General features: G+C 43.4%; 1 protein-coding gene across 2 annotated transcripts; it reads left to right on the top strand.

Annotated features, from left to right (window-relative positions):
- The first annotated feature begins 1,536 nt into the window (after positions 1-1,536).
- F2R (coagulation factor II thrombin receptor) lies at positions 1,537-18,601 on the top strand. 2 transcript variants are annotated; one of them, XM_071580453.1, is made up of 2 exons: positions 1,537-1,795; positions 16,134-18,601. In XM_071580453.1, the coding sequence occupies exons 1-2, from the start codon at positions 1,723-1,725 to the stop codon at positions 17,330-17,332; spliced, it is 1,272 nt and encodes a 423-aa protein (XP_071436554.1). In that variant the 5' UTR covers positions 1,537-1,722; the 3' UTR covers positions 17,333-18,601. The 2 variants fall into 2 exon arrangements, with proteins under 2 accessions (XP_071436554.1, XP_071436555.1); XM_071580454.1 differs by lacking the exon at positions 1,537-1,795 and adding an exon at positions 14,922-14,933.
- The last annotated feature ends 4,115 nt before the right edge of the window (positions 18,602-22,716 follow it).

The following is a 22,716-nucleotide window of genomic DNA, read 5'->3' as shown; positions in this document are numbered from 1 at the left end:
ACTTCGTCTCTATTACAATCAGTTAATCTTGACAGGAAGGAGCAAGTTGATTTCCAAAGTCTGCAGGGTACAAAAATTAACTTAAATTTGGCTTCCATGTCCAGACAGGAAATTTAATGAACATGGGCCTTTGTATTCACTCCCTATAAACATGAGTTTAGAAAGATCATGACTGTTTCTTACATCTGCAGCTAAAGTACCCCCTGTAAGTTCAGTCTGTTTCCCTTCATATCTTTCACAAACTCTGTAAATTAATTTATCCCTTAAGCGCTAGCACACACTGGTTAAGGCTTCTTGAAATATAAGAAAAACAAATGCTGTCAATGTATGCTTTTTGAGGTTTGGTATGATATTTACAAATATCTGTTTATTTTAAGGAAGGTTGATATTTACTTCTATTTTGGGTTTAGAAACTTCTAAGAGTTACCTTTGGTTGTTTATAGAGCTGTGAGACTACAGAAATTAACAAGAACAGCTTCACTTTCTCTTCCCAAACAGATGAAATAATTACTTCTGATTAAGGTTTTTTCTAAATAGAGGAATAATTCATGATTAAGTAAAAGGCATTTCTTGTGGGTTCCCTAGTGTGTTTGGGATGATAGAGCTGTGGAAAGGCTGGCCAGGTCCAAAACTTGTATTTATTACTTGCTCTACACAAATTGAAGTCAGCTTCAACAGTACTACAACTTAGCAAGTGGTAGGACTGTGAGAGGAACACCAGAGACACAGAACTTAATGGGAAACAGTGCTCGCGACCAGCAGGTACTTGTTTTCCACGTTTTTATTCTCAACTGAAAGCAAAAGTCAGAGCTTCTGCAGTGATAGAGGCACTCCAACATATCAGCAATTTCTAAACTGAGTTTTCCCCTCCTTTTTCAGTCTGTATTGCTGTAAACAGAGGGATACATAGAGGATGGGACAGTATATCCTAGCAAACCAGTGTCCACTTGTACAGCTTCTGATCTTATAAGACTAATAAATACAAGGCTAATAAATACACCAGTGGAGTATTTAGACAGGGAAAAGCCTAAATAATAGCTGCATAGTTATGAAAATATCTTCCTATACAGCTTTCATGTAGGTTTCAGTTCAACTCATGAGCATCCCTGGAGCACAGCACAAGCTTTCCAACTCTTGTCCATGGCACATGCCACTGGATTCGGGAGTGGGACCACTTTCTTGAGGATCTTGGAGTAGCACATAGATCTGCAGAGCAGAGCAATGAATCACTTTTGGTTTGTCCTCTGTTGGTAGAGCAGCCTGTTTACTGAACCCATGCAATACATGCAAGCTTTGGCATCATCTCGTTTATGCAAAGCAGAGTATTAAGGGGCTTTTGGGAAGTAACAAAGCGTTTGAGCTGGCTTTGGAACTGCTCCTGTGAGGCATTTGGCCTGCACAGATTTGGCAAACGTAGCTTACAGTAATTCCTTGAGCACAACCCTTTGTTCCCCACCTCCTGACCCCTCAGCTCGCCCGAGCCCAGGACCGCTTCCCGTCTGGCGGCCGGGCGGGGGTGCAGGGGGGCCGTGTGCGCTGCCCTGTCTTGCCCTGCCCAACCCCGCGGGGCCGCGGCTCCCCCGCCCGCACCGGGGCGGCGCGGCAGAGAGGCCCCGGGGCGGCCCCTCGCCATCCACAGCCCTTCGGCCCCTGCTCTCGCGTCCACCGCGCTGGTCGCACGGACGGAGACGGACGGACGGACGGAAGGAGCGAGCTCCGGCCATGGGGCCCCGGGCGCTGCTGTGCGCCCTGGCGCTGCTCTGCTGCCCGCGCTCGCCGCCCGCCGGAGCCGCCGGTGAGTCGCCGCGGGGCTCGGAGAGGCTGGGCGGGAGGGCCCCGCCAGGTGGGGCTCCGGGGGGGAGCGGAAGAAATAAACAAAAAAGTGCCTCGGATCGTGTGCCGGGGCACGGGCCGCCCGCGGAGGAGTCTTAATGCTAGCTAGGGTCGCGTTTTCTTGGGCGTTGTGAAGCGCGGCTCTGGCTTTGTTTCCGTGGCACCGGCGAGGGGAAGGATGGTTTGGAGTTTCGCCTTAGCTAAGGAGGCAGCTAGACCATAGCAGGTGATGATATAAAGAGGTGACCTGGCTGGCGAGACGTGATGTCGGACTGCCTTCAAAAACTGTCATTGCCTTTCATTAACAACTTCAGAAGATGGAGTGCCAGCTGAATTTGTAGGGAGCACAAACTTCGGATGATCTGCCAGCACAAAACATTTCAGAATATCTACGGCAAGCAGATGACCTTCATGATTATACAGTTAGAAATCACTCTTAATAGCAACATCAGTGTCCTAGCTGGGGACACCCCGGATCCATCCATCTCGGAGCTTGTTAGACAATGCAGATGCCGAGGGAAGGAGGGCAGGAGACGTGTATGCCCATAACCCTCCCCGTTTATTGTAGAGGTACAGCAGCACAAAGGGTCACACATTAAGAGTTTAGCAGCGGGGGTTTTTTTCTGTGAAATCCAGTCTAACATTTCTTTCAATCAGCTAGTGATGATAGTTCTGCTGTACAAATAACCTTGTCCCATGAAATGCCTGCTGTGAATCCTCTGTTCAAGTCCTATGTTCAGAAAAGGGCTGGTTAGATGAACAACTAAGGGGAAATTTCAAAATGTGGCATACTTTGACTACTGAACTGAAGACTGAAAAGGGACAGACCCAGTGTTTGTAATTATGCTGAGAGGGAAGTATCAAAAATGACAAATAATTTTTGCTAAAAAACTTTCTGTCAAAAAGATAAGTGGTAATGAAGAGATCACAATCATGTTCATATGGGAATCTAAGGAAAATGGCCTTTAAAAAAAGGCAGCATTGGTGTAAAAGGCAAACTATATATGGTAATGCTAGAGAAAAGAGTTCTTTGAGTTTGTGGAGACACTCAAACTTGTTTTCCTGCCTTTTACAGTAACAGTTTTCATAAAGAGCGCTCTGAATTACAGTACTTGTTTTCTACTTCCTTTGGAAATGATTGAAAATGCCTACTGTATTGCATCATTACAAAAAGAAAAATTCAAAACAAGTTACTTCATGCACAACAGAACTCATAAAGCCTAACCATCTGAATATGTCTTCTGCTCTCCATGTTGTCGCTCTCATTGTAATATGATTTCCCCACTGTCCCAAATATAAATACATTAATAACAAAAGGAGGGGCAAGGAAAACCTCCATTCTCTGTTGGACTTGGAGAGAAATATAGTTAGGAAGATGAGAAGAAGGCTGAGGTACTTAACACCTACTTTGCCTCAGTTTTCACCAGTAAGACAGGTGGCCCTCAAGACAACTGACCTCTGGAGCTGGTAGACAGAGAGAGGGAGCTGAATAGCCTTCCTGTATTCCAGGAGGATATAGTTAGTGACTTACTGAGCCAGCTGGATCCTAACAAGTCTATGGGACCAGACAGGATCCATCCCAGGGTGATGAGGGAGCTGGCAGAGGAGCTTGCCAAACCGCTCTCCATCATCTTCCAACAGTCCTGGCTCTCTGGGGAGGTCCCAGATGATTGGAGGTTGGCCAATGTCACCCCAATCCACATAAAGGGCTGCAAGCAGGACCCTGGCAACTACAGCCCTGTCAGCCTGACCTCCGTGCCTGGCAGGGTTATGGAGCAGTTCATCCTGAGTGCAATCTCACAGCACCTTCAGGGTGGACAAGGGATTAGACCCAGCCAGCATGGGTTTAGGAGGGGGCAGGTCCTGTCTGACTAACCTGATCTCCTTTTATGATCAGGTGACCCACCTGGTGGATGAGGGGAAGGCTGTGGATGTGGTCTATCTGGACTTCAGCAAGGCCTTTGACACTGTCTCCCATAATATACTCCTGGAAAAGCTGGTAGCCCATGGCTTGGACAAGTGTACCCTCTCCTGGATTAGGAGCTGGCTGGAGGGCCGGGCCCAGAGAGTGCTGGTGAATGGAGCTGCATCCAGCTGGCGGCCGGTCACTAGTGGTGTTCCCCAGGGTCTGTGTTGGGTCCAGTCCTGTTTAACATCTTTATTGATGATTTAGATGAGGGGATTGAGTCCATCATCAGCAAATTTGCTGATGACACCAAGCTGGGAGGGAGTGTTGAACTGCTGGAAGGCAGGAGGGCTCTGCAGAGGGATCTGGATAGACTTGAGAGATGGGCTGATTCCAATGGGATGAAGTTCAGTAAGGCCAAGTGCCGGGTCCTGCACTTTGGACACAACAACCCCCTGCAGCGCCACAGGCTGGGCACAGAGTGGCTGGAGAGCAGCCAGGCAGAAAGGGACCTTGGAGTACTAATTGACAGGAAGCTCAACATGAGCCAACAGTGTTTCCAGGTGGCCAAGAAGGCCAATGGGATCCTGTCCTGTATCAAAAATAGCGTGGCCAGCAGGACCAGGGAAGTGATCCTTCCCCTGTACTCTGCGTTGGTGAGGCCACACCTTGAGTACTGTGTTCAGTTTTGGGCCCCTCAGTTCAGAAAGGATATTGAGGTGCTGGAGCGAGTCCAGAGAAGAGCAACAAGGCTGGTGAAGGGACTGGAGCACAAGCCCTATGGGAAGAGGCTGAGGGAGCTGGGGTTGTTTAGCCTGGAGAAGAGGAGGCTCAGAGGTGACCTCATCACTGTCTATAACTACTTGAAGGGAAGTTCTAGCTAGGTGGGGGCTGGTCTCTTCTCCCAGACACTCAGCAATAGGACAAGGGGGCATGGGCTTAAGCTCTACCAGGGGAAATTTAAGTTGGATATCAGAAAAAAATTCTTTCCAGAGAGAGTAATCAGGCATTGGAATGGGCTGCCCAGAGAGGTGGTGGATTCACCATCCCTAGAGATTTTTCAGTGCAGATTGGACATGGCACTGAGTGCCATGATCTAGTAAATGGACTGGAGTTGGACCAGGGGTTGGACTCGATGATCTCGGAGGTCTTTTCAACCCAATCGATTCTATGATTCTATTCTATGATTCTCAGCAATGGGACACTGACAGCTAGATAGAGAGATGTTATCATTGCTCGAAGCCAGCACATGTAGATAAAGAGAGAGAGAAAGGAAAGAAAAAAGGAGTAGACATTCAGTTGCAGGAATACAATACTTCAGGAAGATATGTTCTAATTATTACTGCATCAATCTATAATACAATAATAAATTCTCTATTAATGGAGATGTGGACTATTGAAGATTTTCTTAAAAATAATTCAGAGTTTATTTTCATAAAAGCAAAGAACTGTCATCTGTCCTATAAGGTTGTGTCTTGTTTATTAACGCATCTGGCATGCACGTCACAGTCTGCCTTCAAGTGCCTAGTTTATGGGCTACTGAGTAATTTATATTCTAGATGCTTATCACTGCGGGTTATACAAAGGGGAGATAAGCCAGCAGTGTGGGTGCAGCTGACACCAATAATGTCCAGAAATCGGTATTAATTCATGTCAAGCACCACTTAGGAAACATATTTAATTGGCTTGTATAGGAGCCTATTCTTTAGTCTTCCACTCACAGAGATATCCCTTGGGATATGAATGCTGCTGTTTTGTAACATCCTGTCCAGATTTCTGGGTCTACAGAAATATTTTTAAATTTTCTTGTGGAGCTCAAGAGTGCTTTTTAAGATTAGTTGAAGCTGTTGTATTTTTTGCTCTCTGATTCTCCTTTCACAGAGCAGCATGCCCAGTAGCCCCTTGCACATGAAAGCAGACATGAAAAGAAATTATAAAATAGCTCTGTATAAAAAAAATATAGCAGTGGCTTTCCGGGTATGCAGAGCATGTATATCCTGATTGTGAGATGACCAGTATGTATGTAAATGTATGGAAATTAACACAATATAGATCATTAAAATTAGACAATCCCAAATTTAGTGAGCTTTCTGTGTAATTTCTCCATGTCCGCAGTGGAGAATTGGTGCAAAACCACAGGCAATAAAAGAAAACTTTGGGCAAGTTGAGTGTCATACTCATTCTATGCAATTTTTGCCTTTTGAAGTCCTTATTGTAAGCAAAAAAAAAGAAAAAGACTCTCTGTGTTCAGTGTCCTTACTACACACCACAAGCATAAACCCTCAGTGCTTTAACCTGCTGTTTCTTTGTTAATAGTTTATTAGTCCCATTCTTTCATACCTATCTAAATTTTACAGGTATTTTGATAGAGCTGTTAACTCTCATATCAGCAATGAGAATACTATTAGTCAAAATAGAAATCCACCATGCTTAACTTCTTCCAAAAGGACCAGATGACAGCCTAGAAAAATAAGATGACCCTTTGAATATTTATTATGATTATACAAGCTGTACCTCTCTTTTCCTAGGAGATGATTTAGATTATTAAAAACCACTCTAAGCTATAGCGAAATATGTTTTAGACAAATGATACCTATAACTTGAAAACAGCTAGAAGGAACCATTTCACAGATCTGGTACAGCTGTCGCTATCTAAGAGTAGTCACAAGACCTTTTCTGTAGAGCTGCTGTATTGGCTGTCTTGTACTAACCCAGCTTAAAGGTAATGCCTGGTTCCCATTACTGACCTTTTTGTTTATTGTTAAGGTTCATGAAGATCGTCTGAAATAATGTGACATCATTTCCTCCTCTTCCCTTCTGTGTATAAATCTCTTAGTGTAGGCTTTTTCAAATAAACACTGACACAAAAGGAATACAAAACCTCAGGGCAGTAACTGTCTTCTGTTTCAGAAAGTATGGAGTGCAGTATTGTTTTTTCTAGAATTATAAAGATACTGTGTCGTTCAAACATACAAGCAACTTTCTACAGAAAAAAATAATATGTGGCTATTGAGGTTTTAAATAAAAATTAATTTCATCAAGAAAGTTTAAATCACAATTCTCTCAATCAAGTGACTCAAAAATAGCAAGTTTGAAGTCTCACTGCATTTTTCCATAGAGCTGGCTTTCAAACTGTACCTCTTGTCATATAAGTTCAAGATGGGGACATGAATGAGTACAGGGGACAGCATGGAAGTGTTATTGACAGCATGAAGGTTGAATTCAACCCTGAACTTAGAAATTTTTTGCTTCTGCAAAGAACAGGTAACTTTCAGCAAGTTAGAGTATTATTCCAGAGACTTTTAACTGAATTTAAATTATTGTAAAATTTTTGTTCTAATTTATTGTAATAGGATTCTGTGTTTAGAATTTTTTTTTAATTAAGTAATACAGACTCTAAATCCTCTCATCTAAGAAAGTTGTAAATCAGATTGTTCCAAGAATTCAGGATATAATTAAAATTATTAGCAGTGTTCAATTAACTGTAAGCAATAGCTAAGTCACCTGGCCCAATCATAACTTTGTTTCCTGTAGCATATTTTCCTACTGTTCTAAGTTAGGAGATACTGACAAAAAATTGGTCAGGTTACCACCAAGGGCTTCCGCAGTAAGTGATTTAACTTCAGTCATTAAGAATTAGTGGCTCTGACTGGTTTTCTTGTTAGTTCTCAAAAGTGTGACACTGCAGCACTGCTGGCTCAGGTCCTTCAAAGGTCGGGGATGCTGGGATGAGGGAGGTGCTTGTGCCTCAGTTAGCACACCATGAAGAAGTAAGCTAGGCAGTTTAGGTAATCTAATACAGTTCCTAACTCCTGGCACAGTTCCTCCCTCTCATCGAGTCTGTTTATGTTTGTGTTCCCAAAAACATGCCTTCCTCCCAGAAAACCATGTCATATCTTCATTTGGTTTCCCACACTGTTTTTCAATGGTGGAGAAAGCAAGAAGGACACGTAGACCTCTGGGGAACTAGGTTTATCATTATCTGTATGAAATTTTCTGGAGATACAATAGGTACTGTTCAAGATTTTTCATCACATTTACTGATGTCTTTACAGTGGAGACAAGCTTCTGGGCATAAGAAGTTTGAGGCTTTTTCATTCAAGTCTAGTTATAATCTTCTGAAAAAAAAAGATAAAGACCAATGGTGTCAGTTGTGACGTATTTCTGTTGCAGTGATTATTAAGTCCAGAAAATTTCCTAACTCTTTGATGTCAGCCACAGGCTGAAGTTAAGAGATGTCAAATAGAACTTGTCCTACACTTGAACTGCTGAGCTGGAAGCTGACTCTTTGCACCATGCACGTGTTTGGACTAAACTTTAAGGTTAAAGATTAAGGATCTATAGTTTTCCCTATTTTCAGTGTTCTCTTTAAAACAGCAGAATTAACCCTATAAATGTGTTTAGTGCATTTCTGTGCAAACACTGAATCTCACATACTTCTGTATGTTTCTGTTTCAAACTAAACCAATCCAATTGCTATCTATGCAGCAGGCTGCCAGGCTGAAATTCTCATCCAAGCATCGTTTTTTTCTAACTGACAGAGGTTACATTCTAGTTACTTTGCATATGAAAACCGTTATCTGAAACACTTACCTTCTTTTGTCTCTTCTGCCCCCAGAATGCTGCTGTGACACAGTGTGGTACATAAAGCACACCAGCTTTAAAAAAGATCACCAAATGTCCCTACCACTCCTCTGATCTCACCCCACATTCAAGTCTGAATTTCACTAAAATTCATTCTGGGCAGGACTCTTGAACAGCCTTCTCACAAAGGGAGGTAATTGCCTGCTTCAAGCTGCAGCCATTCCTCTCTTTGCCATCTGCCTCCTTCAGGTGCTTTTGTTCTCATCTGCATTTAAAAAATGGTTGGAATTACGGTAGAACAAATAGTTGCTTCTAACTGGCAATGTCTTAAACAGGTGAATCATGTACTTTAAGCTCACAGATCAGAACTAACAGACCCTCATTTTTATTTTAATTGTCTAAGATAACAAAGGATCAGTTGCACAGCTAAGATGATGAATTATTTTAGTACTAGTCATTTTCTCACATCTGTCCCAATAATATGCTTGAATTGTCCTATGCCTAAGTAGATTATGCCAAAGCTGAAAATGACAGTGTCTCGGTTTGAGGGGAAAAACCAAAATGTTTTACCCACAAGCAGGGGAGGGGCCTCCTCCACAATAATCACACCACTCTTTATCAAATTTAAGAAAAGGAATTTTAATACAAGAAGGATAACTGCTATATATATATATATATATATATGTAAACAGACTAGTGCAACCCACTTCCCCAACACCATAAGAGAGAAAAAAAAAAAACAACAACAAAACCCATCAGGTTTTCCTCCGGGAGAAAAGGTTATACTTAAGTGTCCTTGTCACAGCTCGGCTGGCTGCAGAGTGAGTTTCAGTCCCTCTCCAGCGAAACAGACGAGCAGTGGGCTTTCAGATGGACTCAGTCTCTTCCCCCTGTGTTCCCCGTCCAAGAAGCAGAAAAGGTACGAGCAACCAGCAGCAAATCCAAGGCAGGCAGCAGCACGGCAGGAAAAAGGTGGTCCGAAGTAGGCAGCGGCAAGACAGCCAGGGAAAAAACCCCAGCAGTAACCAGCAGGGCAGCCTGCCTCCTTGGAGTCCCCACTCCCCCCTTCCGCCGAGCCAAGACTGAGGAGAATATCCAAAAAAAAAAACCAAAAGAGACAAACCTGCCCCCACCCCAGCGATCACAGTTAACTGCTTCTTTTGTTAACCGCTGGCCTGGGCAGTTAAGTGGCAGGGGAGAGAATTTACATAATAATCCCAAACTACAACATTATCCACCCCTAAATTCTCTTCCATGCCGATACTCTACATTAAACTTAAATTTTCTTTCAAATAATTAAGTGTTTACAAATACAGTAATATGAGTCGTTTACCCAGAGATAAGTTCCCCTTGAGGTATACATCGTGTCTCTCCATCTTCCTGCATCACCCACCAGGTGGAACCAGATCCTTGAGCAAAGACAACCCCACGAATGGGTTTGCCTTTGCCTGAGGCAGGGTTGATCCAGACTGTTTTCCCTAGCATACCTCTCAGGTGTATTACAGGGACTTTGTCTCCATCTACAGTGTGAAGGGGTTCTGATTGGGCAGGGCCGGCTCGATTGACAGAGCCTCTAGTGTTGACTAGCCATGTAGCCTTTGCTAAGTGTTGATCCCAGTGTTTGAAAGTCCCTCCACCCAACGCCTTCAAAGTGGTTTTCAACAGTCCATTACACCGCTCAACTTTCCCGGCAGCTGGTGCATGGTAGGGGATATGATACACCCACTCAATGCCATGTTCTCTCGCCCAGGTAGCAACTAAGCTGTTTTTGAAATGAGTTCCATTATCTGACTCAATTCGTTCTGGGGTGCCATGTCGCCACAGCACTTGTTTTTCTAGGCCTAGGATGGTGTTCCGAGCAGTGGCGTGAGGCACTGGGTGTGTCTCCAGCCACCCTGTGGTTGCTTCCACCATGGTGAGCACATAGCGCTTGCCTTGGCGGGTCTGTGGCAGTGTGATGTAGTCAACCTGCCAGGCCTCCCCGTACTTATACTTATCCCAGCGCCCACCATACCACAGGGGCTTCACTCTCTTAGCCTGCTTAATGGCAGCACATGTCTCGCAGTCGTGGATAACCTGAGAGATAATGTCCATGGTTAAATCCACCCCTCGGTCTCGTGCCCATTTATAAGTGGCATCTCTGCCCTGATGGCCCGAGGCATCATGGGCCCATCGAGCCAAGAACAGCTCTCCCTTGTGCTGCCAGTCCAGATCTGTCTGTGATACTTTCACTTGCGCAGCTCGGTCTGCCTGTTGGTTGTTGAGATGTTCCTCATTGGCCCGATTTTTGGGCACGTGTGCGTCTACGTGGCGGACTCTCACAATCAGCTTCTCTACTCGGGTGGCAATATCTTGCCATATATCGGCAGCCCAGATGGGTTTCCCTCTGCGTTTCCAATTGGTTTTCTTCCATCGGTCTAACCATCCCCAGAGAGCATTGGCCACCATCCATGAGTCGGTGTAGAGGTAAAGCTTTGGCCATTTCTCTCGTTCAGCAATGTCCAGGGCCAACTGCACGGCTTTAAGCTCTGCAAACTGACTCGACCCACCTTCTCCTTCAGTAGCTTCTGCAACTTGTCGTGTGGGACTCCATACAGCTGCTTTCCATTTGCGATTAGTCCCTACAATGCGACAGGAGCCATCGGTGAAGAGGGCGTAGCGTATTTCCTCTTTTGGCAATTGATTGTATGGTGGAGCTTCTTCCGCACGTGTCACCTGCTCTTCCTCTTCATCTGCTAGACCAAAATTTTCACCTTCAGGCCAGTTTGTGATGATTTCCAGGATCCCAGGGCGATTTGATTTTCCTATACGGGCGCGCTGCGTAATCAGGGCAATCCACTTGCTCCAGGTAGCATCAGTGGCGTGGTGTGTAGAGGCAGCCTGTCCTGACAACATCCACTTCAGCACTGGTAGTCGAGGTGCCAGAAACAGCTGTGCTTCTGTGCCAATCACCTCTGAGGCGGCTTGAACTCCTTCATAGGCGGCTAGGATCTCTTTCTCTGTGGGGGTATAGTTGGCTTCAGATCCTCTGTAGCCTCGGCTCCAGAATCCAAGTGGTCGGCCTCGAGTCTCACCAGGCACCTTCTGCCAAAGGCTCCAAGACAGGCCATTATTCCCGGCAGCGGAGTAGAGCATGTTCTGTATGTCTGGTCCTGTCCTGACTGGTCCAAGGGCTACAGCCTGAGCAATCTCATGCTTAATCTGGTCAAAGGCTTGTTGCTGCTCAGGGCCCCAGTGGAAATCATTCTTCTTACGGGTTACCAAGTAGAGAGGGCTTACGATCTGACTGTATGCTGGGATATGCATCCTCCAGAACCCTATGGCACCCAGGAAGGCTTGTGTTTCCTTTTTGCTGGTGGGTGGAGACATTGCTGTGATCTTATTGATGACTTCTGTTGGAATCTGACGGCGTCCATCCTGCCACTTCACTCCCAGGAACTGGATCTCTTGGGCTGGTCCCTTAACCTTACTCCGTTTGATGGCAAAGCCAGCTCCCAAAAGGATCTGGATGATTTTCTCTCCTTTCTGAAAAACCTCTTCTGCTGTGTCCCCCCACACAATGATGTCATCAATGTATTGCAGGTGTTCTGGAGCCTCACCCTTCTCCAGTGCAGTCTGGATCAGTCCATGACAGATGGTGGGACTGTGTTTCCACCCCTGGGGTAGTCGGTTCCAGGTGTACTGCACCCCCCTCCAGGTAAAAGCAAACTGTGGCCTGCACTCTGGTGCCAGAGGAATGGAGAAGAACGCATTAGCAATGTCAATAGTGGCATACCACTTTGCTGCCCTGGACTCCAGTTCATACTGGAGCTCCAGCATGTCCGGCACAGCGGCACTCAGCGGTGGGGTAACTTCATTCAAGCCACGATAGTCCACAGTCAATCTCCATTCTCCATCAGACTTATGCACAGGCCAGATGGGGCTGTTGAAGGGTGAGTGGGTTTTGCTGACCACCCCTTGGCTCTCCAGTTCACGGATCATCTTATGGATGGGGATCACAGCATCACGGTTCGTTCGGTATTGCCGACGGTGCACTGTCGTGGTGGCAATTGGCACTTGCTGTTCCTCAACTTTCAACAGTCCAACAGCAGAAGGACTTTCTGAGAGACCTGGCAATGAGTTCAATTGTTCAATCCCTTCTGTCTGTACAGTGGCTATTCCAAAAGCCCATCTATGCCCCTTTGGGTCCTTAAAATATCCATTCCTGAGGTAGTCAATGCCCAGGATACATGGGGCGGCTGGACCAGTCACAATGGGGTGTTTCTGCCAATCTCTCCCTGTCAAGCTCACTTCAGCTTCTAGCACAGTCAACTCTTGAGATCCCCCTGTCACCCCAGAAATAGAAATAGTTTCTGAGCCCACATGTCCTGATGGCATTAATGTGCATTGAGCGCCAGTATCAACCAAAGCCTTATACTTTTGTGGGTCTGATGTACCAGGCCATCGAATCCACACAGTCCAATAGACACGGTTGTCCCGTGCCTCTACCTGGCTAGAGGCAGGGCCCCTCTAACACTGATCCTGGTCATAGCGGTCAGAACCTTTTCTCGATGAGTACACCTGGGAGGTGCCCTCCTGTGGGTCAGATTCTTGCCCGTGGGAAACTGGGACTGCACTTACTCTCACTGACCTTCTTCCATTCTCCTTCAGTTCTTGTACTCGGGCTGCAAGGGCACGGGTGGGTTTCCCATCCCACCGTCCCATGTCTTCTCCATGTTTGGCCAGGAAGTACCACATCTCAGTTCGTGAGGTCTGTCCACTTCCTCTGGCTGGGGGGCGTCTGGCTCTGACTTCAGAGGTTCTCATTCGCACTGGTGCCACTTGGAGACTTTCCCTAATTTCCTCTCTGATCGCTTTTACCTCTGCAGGCAGCGTCTTGAGACTCTCAACCAATGTCTCTACAGCAGAAATACGGGCCTGCATTGGGCTGTGGGTCATGCTTTCATATATCCGGAGCTTATTTGCTACTGCGCCCACTGTTTCATGGTTCTCTTCCCTATACATGGATGCCAGGAAATCGGTGTATTCAGCTGGCCCCGAGCGTGAAAGGTCCCACCACATATGTGGTGTGCATCTGACCTTGTCAGGGTCATTATTGGCTTGCCCACCTCTTCCAAAAAGCACGTCCATCATTGCCATCTCCCTCAGACGTAAAATTCCTTCTTCCATCGTCTTCCAAGTCTTCCTAATATGATGTTCCTGCAGGATTTCTCTATAAACAAACTTCTCTCTTACACTCGTTAGAAGTCGTGCCCAGAGTGAAAGGGGCTTTGATTCCCTCACGAACACCTGTTCAATAGCCACGTCCTGGGCCAGAGCCCCCAAAAACCTGGCTTCAGCACCATCCAGTTGTAAGGTTTCACCCATAAGGTCCCAAACTCGGATCAACCAAGTCAGGATGGGCTCACCCGGGTGTCGAGCAATGTCTTTCCGCAAACTACGGAGATTATCAAATGACAATGACTCAGTGATGATCTCAGGCTCTGGGTCTGCTTGCTGTGGAGGTGCAGCAGCCCCCTCATCGTCTGCTGGATGGTCTAATTTGGTCTTATATTTCCTTTTCTGAATAGGGGCAACTTCCATAGGCTTGGCCTGTCCTCCTGGTTTAGCCTCATCCTTTTCTCCCTTCACTGTGGCATCAGGGGTTTTATTCTCTCGCTTTTCCCCCTTCACTGGGCTAGGCTTCTGAATGCATTCTGGAAAAACCCTGGCCCTACCTTCAAACATTCTGTAAGCTGCAGGGATACAACCCTGCAGAAAAACCATAAAGAGCAAGATATCTCTGGCATCCAGGGAGAATTTAAACATCTCAAAAGCTGTTGTAGCAGACTTGAATGGGGAATGGACAAAGGGTTGGGAGAAGAGATTCCCCTTTGTTCCTTCCCAAGGGTCCGTACTATTATCACTGAATCCCCAGAGGTAGCAGCTTAGGTTGCGGCAGGAAAACAGCCTGGAGAGCACCACCCACATGACATCCAAAGGCATCGAATTCATGGCACCATAAATCCAGAGTAAGAACTCAATAATAATTGCGGCTATTTGAGTTTTACTCATTGATTTGTTGATAAGACTTAAACCTGCCGCTCCTTTTGGCATGAATTTGTACAAACAAAAAGCCAATATATTATACAGGATGGTCCTGATGAACCCTAAACTCAAGACCCACATGGTGCCACAAAATAGCAGTTATCCTTCTTTGTTTACAAGCCCCACGTTGGGCGCCAAGAAATGTCTTGGTTTGAGGGGAAAAACCAAAATGTTTTACCCACAAGCAGGGGAGGGGCCTCCTCCACAATAATCACACCACTCTTTATCAAATTTAAGAAAAGGAATTTTAATACAAGAAGGATAACTGCTATATATATATATATATATGTAAACAGACTAGTGCAACCCACTTCCCCAACACCATAAGAGAGAAAAAAAAAAAACAACAACAAAACCCAGCAGGTTTTCCTCCGGGAGAAAAGGTTATACTTAAGTGTCCTTGTCACAGCTCGGCTGGCTGCAGAGTGAGTTTCAGTCCCTCTCCAGCGAAACAGACGAGCAGTGGGCTTTCAGATGGACTCAGTCTCTTCCCCCTGTGTTCCCCGTCCAAGAAGCAGAAAAGGTACGAGCAACCAGCAGCAAATCCAAGGCAGGCAGCAGCACGGCAGGAAAAAGGTGGTCCGAAGTAGGCAGCGGCAAGACAGCCAGGGAAAAAACCCCAGCAGTAACCAGCAGGGCAGCCTGCCTCCTTGGAGTCCCCACTCCCCCCTTCCGCCGAGCCAAGACTGAGGAGAATATCCAAAAAAAAAAAACAAAAGAGACAAACCTGCCCCCACCCCAGCAATCACAGTTAACTGCTTCTTTTGTTAACCGCTGGCCTGGGCAGTTAAGTGGCAGGGGAGAGAATTTACATAATAATCCCAAACTACAACAGACAGTCTTACAAAATATTATCCACAGAAACAGCTTTACTGAAATAATGCCTAAATAGTTCTTGGGATTGTTTTGGGATTTTTTTGTATATAAATAAACCCGTACCACACATTTAACACTATCACACCAAATTCCTGACTCCTTACATTTAAAAGGCAGAGATACCCTGTCCTGACTTGGTCCCAGCCACCAGACTGTGCCGCCGAAGAACCTGCTGTAGAGGGAGCACTCGGTTTAGAAATGTCCAAGGGTACGCCAGACACGTGCTGTCCTGCATGCTGTGGGACAGGATAAGCAGAACTGTGGAAGTGTTTTAGGTGCAATCTGCGGCTACCTGTCTGTTACCAGGAAAGGTTGATCCATGTCTACATTGAAAACTGCATGCAGTCTTCTCCATTTGTCTTGGTGGGCGACTTTGGGCTAAGTAAGATGTCTCCAGAGCACAGAAATATTTTAACAACTTTTATTATTTTGGTGATGAATACTTCAGAATTTTGTGTATTATTACTAGTATTTATCCCAGCATCTTGTTTCTTACAAAATGTGTGAAGGGTCTAGCAAAGACAGTGGCAAATTTACTGTTGTGTTTGTGTTAAAGTAGCCCAAAGAAAGAAAATATTAGATTGGGTCCTTAAGCACAGCTAGAATCAGTACTAATAGCAGCTTCCAAGCTAAGAGATAGGAGACAAAGGAGGACATCTTACCCAAATTTACAGCAGGAGCTAAACCAAAAAGGCTTCTCTGTGGGCAGCTTATGCTTTGAATCTGAAATTAACCTTATTATTTTGTGTTGCCAATGTAATCTTAGCTTTCCTTTTTGAAAGTTGTTTTCACTTCCCTATACCATATAAATATTTGCCTATTAACTGTAATATTTCTTATTTTTCAGCCTTTCAAAATAACAGCAGCATACCACATCTCAGAAGTTTTGCAGCGTTCTCTTTTGTTAATGGACGGGGACAGAATGACCTTATACCTATTGAAGATGATCCTGAAAATGAAGTTGGATCAGGAGCCATCAATCTGACTGCATTTTTCCTACATGAACAACAAATGGTGTCAGTTCACACAGCAGGATACCTCACTAGTTGGTGGCTGACGCGTTTTGTTCCTTCGGTGTACACCTTTGTTCTTGTGCTGAGTCTCCCTCTGAACATTACAGCAATACTTGTGTTTCTGAAAAAAATGAAAATTGAAAAGCCAGCCATAATATACATGCTGAATTTGGCCCTTGCAGATGTCCTGTTCGTAAGCATTCTTCCTTTTAAAATTTCTTACCACTTTCTGGGAAATGACTGGGTTTTTGGGTCTCAGATGTGCCGTTTCATCACTGCTGCCTTCTATTGTAACATGTACTGCTCAATAATGCTTATGACGAGCATAAGCTTCGATCGCTTCTTAGCGGTGGTGTATCCCATGCAGTCTCTTGGGTGGCGTACATTGACACGTGCCTCGCTGATTTGTCTTGTCATATGGCTTGTAGCAATAGCTGGGGTTATACCTTTTCTCATCAGAGAGCAAACAATGGAAATACCCAAGTTAAATATAACTACTTGCCATGATGTGCTAAGAGAATCTGAACTTCATGGCTATTACCTCCACTTTTTCTCCATCTTCTCTTCTGTGTTTTTCATAGTGCCATTTATAATTTCTACTGTCTGTTATGTGTGTATCATTCGATGTCTTAGTTCTTCTACCATTGTTGCAAAACAAAATAAGAAGACACGGGCCTTGCTCTTATGTGTGGCTGTTTTTTCTGTTTTTGTTGTTTGCTTTGGACCAACAAATGTCCTCCTATTAATTCATTATATCCATTTTTCTTATGACAACAGCTTAGAATATCTCTACTTTGCCTATCTACTCTGCGTTTGCATCAGCAGTGTTAGCTGTTGCATTGACCCTTTTATTTACTATTATGCTTCTTCTCAGTATCAGAGACAATTGTTCAATCTCTTCAATTGTAAAAAGACTTTTGATCCTAACAGTTCTAACAGCAGTGGCCAGCTGATGTCTACCACTAGTAGAAGGGCTACATTGTCTACTAATGTAAATAACAGTGTATACAGGAAATTACTAGCGATGCATTGAGAAAATGTGGTTTATATGTTTAATTTTTACACAATTTCAGGCAAAAAAGAAGACTTATATCCAAGAAATGCAAAACTTTAAACCAGGGTGTTATATGATACATAGCTCTGCAGATTCATTATACTAATGCACAACTCAAATTAAAACTCAGTCTATGTGTTTTATGTATATAGATACATATATATATATAGTATATGTAAATAGGTTCATGAAAAGGGGATAATAGTTGTTGAGTGTTTTTCAAATAAACTTTTTTTCAGGCAAATTCTTTGCATTATTAGTTCAGCTTATTGTGGAGGTTTTATGACATCCCATTTTAGTATTTTGAATTATATCTATGTCCTAGTTCAGCAGCTGGGACCAGTTTATCACTGTGTGGGTGTAACCAAAGCTGTGTATTCTATACCCTCTATATCATTTCTCATGAACTGTTAACAATGGACTATTTGCAGCAGCTGCCCAGCTGACCCCTCCAGACTACAAGCTAGGTTTTAGAGAACCCTGGGAAACAGGAGAGTGTTTCCTTGTTTTCACACCAATATGTGATAACTCCCCTCTGGCAAGTCATCAGCACCTTCACACCCAGCCTGAGGGGTCGTGTCTGCTAATGGGCTGTCAAAGATTCCAAAAATATCCCATGACTCACAGAGTAAATCACCCACTGAAAACTGCTGCCCTGGGGGAGGTGCTGGGCATTCCCACCTGAACCTGAGCACATATAATCTTTGTGTTTTGGGGACTTGTGGTACCACTCATTGGATCCAGAGGAGGACCAGAACCCCAACAGGACTGTGACTGCCACTGTTGACCAGTCTGCGACCATCATCTGCACCAACAGGTTTTCCTTTCCTTTTACTTTAGACTCAGGGAGACCACGTGGTGCTCAGCACAGGAACTAACAAACACCACTCTGTTCATGCCCCAAGGTGCTCAGTTATACATCTGGAACTACTGGATAGATGGAATGATTCCATGTATAAGAATTTCTTCAACCTAATAGACTGTGCTGATTGTAGATTAAAACCAATTTTTTCTCTATATCATTGTATTGTAACCTTTTAGTAAATTGTAACTCTGACTTGTAATCTCTCTTGAGTAGGGTTCATATCTCCCGATGGTGTACCTTTAAACCAGCACGCTCTATTAGGTTGAATAAATTCTTACATATGGAATCATTCCGTCGATCCAGTAGTTCTGAAAAAAAAAAAAAAGGAAAATATCTTTCCAGACTTTTTTACCCCTCTATTTGTCATTATTTCTGGAATTATCTATAAACTCATTTTCTTAACATTATTTTTAATCTCAGACAATGAAACTGTTTATTTTACATTTTTATATATCGCACCTCTCCTATGAGGACAGGCTGAAAGAGTTGGGGTTGTTTAGCCTGGAGAAGGCTCTGGGGTCACATTGCAGCCTTTCAGTACCTAAAGAGGGTTGATAAGAAAGACAGAGACTTTTTACCAGGACCTGCAACTGTAAAATGTGGGGTAATGGCTTTAAAGTGAAAGACAGAAGATTTCGATTTAGGAAGAAATTTACTATGTGGTTGGTGAGGAACTGGAATGCCCAGAGCAATTTTGGATGCCTCATCCCTGGAAATGTTCAAGCCAAGGTTGGATGGGCCTTTGAGCAACCTAGTCTAGTAGAAAGTGTCTCTTCCCATGGAGGGAAGTTGGAACTAGATGGTCTTTAAGGCCTCTTCCAAGCCAAACCATTCTGTGAATCAATCCAATGAACTGCTGAGCATGGTCATGCAGCAAAGCACAATGTGGTGTCCTTTTGCAGATATAGTGAACCAGAGAAGTACTGCGATTTAGGTTGACATGCTTAAACCAACAGGAAAACCTAACCATATCTTCATGCTTAATGCATCCATGCACTGCTAGCTGGGAAAGAAAATTAACAGTTTGTTTCAGAGGGGAGAGGAAGGAGTTAACATCTGACTGAAAGAAATAAAAACTTTTGATGTATATGGTGTTTCACCCATACCTTCTACTTCTCAGGTTTTTTGTTTTGGTGTGCTTTTTTCCATCATGTTGGAGTTAAGGTGCATAATTTTCTGTATGAAGCAAGCTACCAAACTTGTGCTGTATAACATTTGGGAGCAAGGAGGTGTCAGGCACTAAGCACACAAGGAAGCTTACTAATAATGTTCCAGTTATGCCACTTGCATGCTGTGGCAATATTGGCAGAGGCAAGATTTATAATCAGCATGGTTTCTGTTGGCAAAATACCTCATATATCAGCTGTCATTGGAATAACTAATTTCACATAGGAAGGTTTACTTAATTTTTAGCATGGCAAGGATTTTTCAAGGATTAGTACATTCTCACTAGAGGCATTTCATCAGTTAATGCTGAATGTGCATCTGTCTTAAAACTCGCTTCCCACAGCCTGACTGGAGACAAAATACGGTCAGCTGGCTCTACTTCCCTATTTGGATGAATCTCATCCAGAAATGGGAGCATGGCTGCGAAGTGTGTTCACAATGTCTTGCATCAGGCAAACTACATCAGGCCATTGGATCTCTCTCTAATTTAGATGGGATCCAGAAAGTGAAAGAGAGTATGAGCCAGACAGTAGATCACCCATTACAGCTTTACACTGAAACTCTCCAAGAGCTGGAGGAAGAAAGCAAAGGGTCTGATGTGCTGGGTGGAAAATTTAAGTAAATTCCTAGTTAATGCCTTTTTTTTTAATCATTTTCATCTTTCTGATCTGATCACAGTTTAATTCTGAAAGATGCTGAGCAAATAAAAAAAAAATCAACCTCTCACTTGTTTAAAATTAATGACCCACATAAGTGTTTTTTCATTATATTTTGCATTTTGCAAGTGCCATAGAAATGGTTTAGTGATTGCTAATAGAGCTGGAGAAAGTGAACAAATAACATGCTATAATCCAAGTCAACACTAGAGAGCATTAAAATAACTAGATATTGCTGTTGTAATTTGACTTATTTGGGAGGAGACCATTAGAAACCAGATCTGAGTAGCATACTGAACCGTGAAATACTGATTAGCCCTCTACAAAATTATGTAGATTTAGAAAGGTGAAAAAGTACGGGAATTTGTTTGAAAAAGTAGGTGACACTATTTTAAATAGAACCTGTAAAAAGGTTCAGCAAAGTTTTGGGGATTAATTTTTCTTATGTTTGTGCTATCAGCCTTACAGTAGCAGCGCCTGTAGCCCAGAACCCAGCCACTCTACTAAAAAGGAGGGACTGACATTTAAAGCATGTTGCTAAACTCAAATGCAGTGCACACAGCAATGTAACTCCATCAAGGTCAGAGCTGATGAAGTCAACCTACAATAAAAATCTGGCTTGCTGTTCCCTTACCAAAGTAAAAATTTGTAACACTGAGTCAAATTCTTCTTCATTTCATAGCAGACCTGGGGAAGTCACTGTCCTTGCCTTTGTTTGTTCATTTATTTGGGGTTTTTGTAAGGAAATTGGGGTGGTCAGTAATTTTTTGTGCCACACTATTGTGTACTAAAGGCAGCACTACTTCTGAAGTTTTCATGTATGTTTTCTCATCCTCATGGATGGGGTGTATGTGCCCAGGCAGCAGCAAAGGTGGTGCCACAGGGCTCCTGGCTCACAGCCTGCTCACACTGGCTTGCCATGTTTCTCTCTCCCTTCAACTCACCTAGCAATGGCAGGCTTCCCTCTGTGCTGCTTCCCTCAGAAGGGAACACAAAAAAGGAAAATAATTGAATAGACTTTCAGAGACAGATTATCTCTAAGTATTTTATCCCTATTCTCTCCTTATAGTGCTCTTTTTTTCCTTCAGATATATGTTTCAGTAATTAATTTTTTTGGCTTAGAAACTGGAAACAGCATTCACCATTATCAACATAGGTAGCAGGTTAGATTATTAAGACCAAACCTTTCAAATCCTTGTTTCCATCAGCCATCAAAGTCCATCGACTCAGTTTATACTCCAGAGGATGCGGAGCCTTTGGCCCCTGTATACCTGCTAGAAGGGGATATGGTGATACAGCAGCCAGTGATATCAATGACAGGAAATAATGCTGCTGAACACTTCCTTTACTGCAGAATAGCAATTAATTGGAAACACATCCAGCTCTTGAAGGGTGTGTTTTGTCACTGCCACCTCTTACTATAATGTCCTGTTTACTGTCTGTACACACTGAATGTTTCTTGTCCAAGACAGTATCCCACACAGCTCCCATCATCATTTACACACTAAGATGCCTTGGAGATCTACTTTCAAAACACATGGGGTTTGTTGTCACCTAATTTATTCTTCACTCATTACAACTTAACTCAGAGATTTAAATGCTTCTCTGATATGGTCTCTCCCGTGATTTCCCTCTTACATTTTCTCTTTTAACATAAACAATTTTTAGTGCCTATTCTAATCTTTCATTGCTCATCAATATTGTTTCAAAGCCAGATAGAAGAAGATGTCTTCTTGTCTGCAGCAAACCTGTGGATTTGTAAAGTGATACCTCTCACACCTGACACGTTTTGTAGGAACCATAGAATGCAAGAAATTTGTTAAGTTCAAAAATTTGGTCTACTAGCATAACTGGAATAATTGCATAGCATGAATTATATGCCTAAAGCACGTTGTACTGAGAACTCACCCCAGATGAGGAAGAACAGAGAGAAGGAGAGAGAAAACTGTGTTACTCAAACTTCTACATTGCTTTATCTGCCTGTTCAAGTATTTATGTCTCCCTCCTTCAGAATAATTCCAAGAATATTTTCCTTGAATGCTTTTTCTATAGGTCACATGAGGAATAAACCACTTGGAAGGATTTCTTTCAATTTATTTTCACACTTTTTTTTTCCTCCGCTTTTCCTGACTCTAAGAGGTATATGCAATCTTATAACACATCTGGTTACTCATCACAGCTTTAATCACCAAGAAAATGAAAAATATGCTGAAGAGGTCTGATTTTGCCATTCAAATACAAGCTAAGAGGTATAAGAATAGAATACAGTACTCTTATCACTTAAAATTATATTTACAGCAGTTTTGAAATTCAGCTTAGATCTCTTACTCTGCTTTAACATTTTTACCTATTCTTTGAGTAAAAATTTTTGCAATGAGGGACTTACTGCATTTCCCTCACTAGATGAAACATACAGGTAAATTTACTGAACTATAAAGACATTTTTTGTTAAAGTATCTCTAACCCTTTTGTAATTCTGCATCAGACATACTGAGTTTCATTACTGAAAATTCTTTCCAAATTACATTCAAATGTTAAAACTGCTTAAGGGACAGGCTTATCTAAAAGTATATTATTTTTTGTTCGCCCAACCAATATATTGTGTTGGGCGGAAAAAGGCAGTATTTTGTATACCACAAACCATTCTGGAAAGCTTTTCAGGTTTGTATTTTCTT

The sequence above is a fragment of the Pithys albifrons genome, chromosome Z, assembly GCF_047495875.1.
Source record: "Pithys albifrons albifrons isolate INPA30051 chromosome Z, PitAlb_v1, whole genome shotgun sequence".
In the NCBI taxonomy this organism is placed as follows: domain Eukaryota; kingdom Metazoa; phylum Chordata; class Aves; order Passeriformes; family Thamnophilidae; genus Pithys; species Pithys albifrons.
Note: the sequence above shows the minus strand (reverse complement) of the source record. Positions and strands in the feature narration are given on the sequence as shown.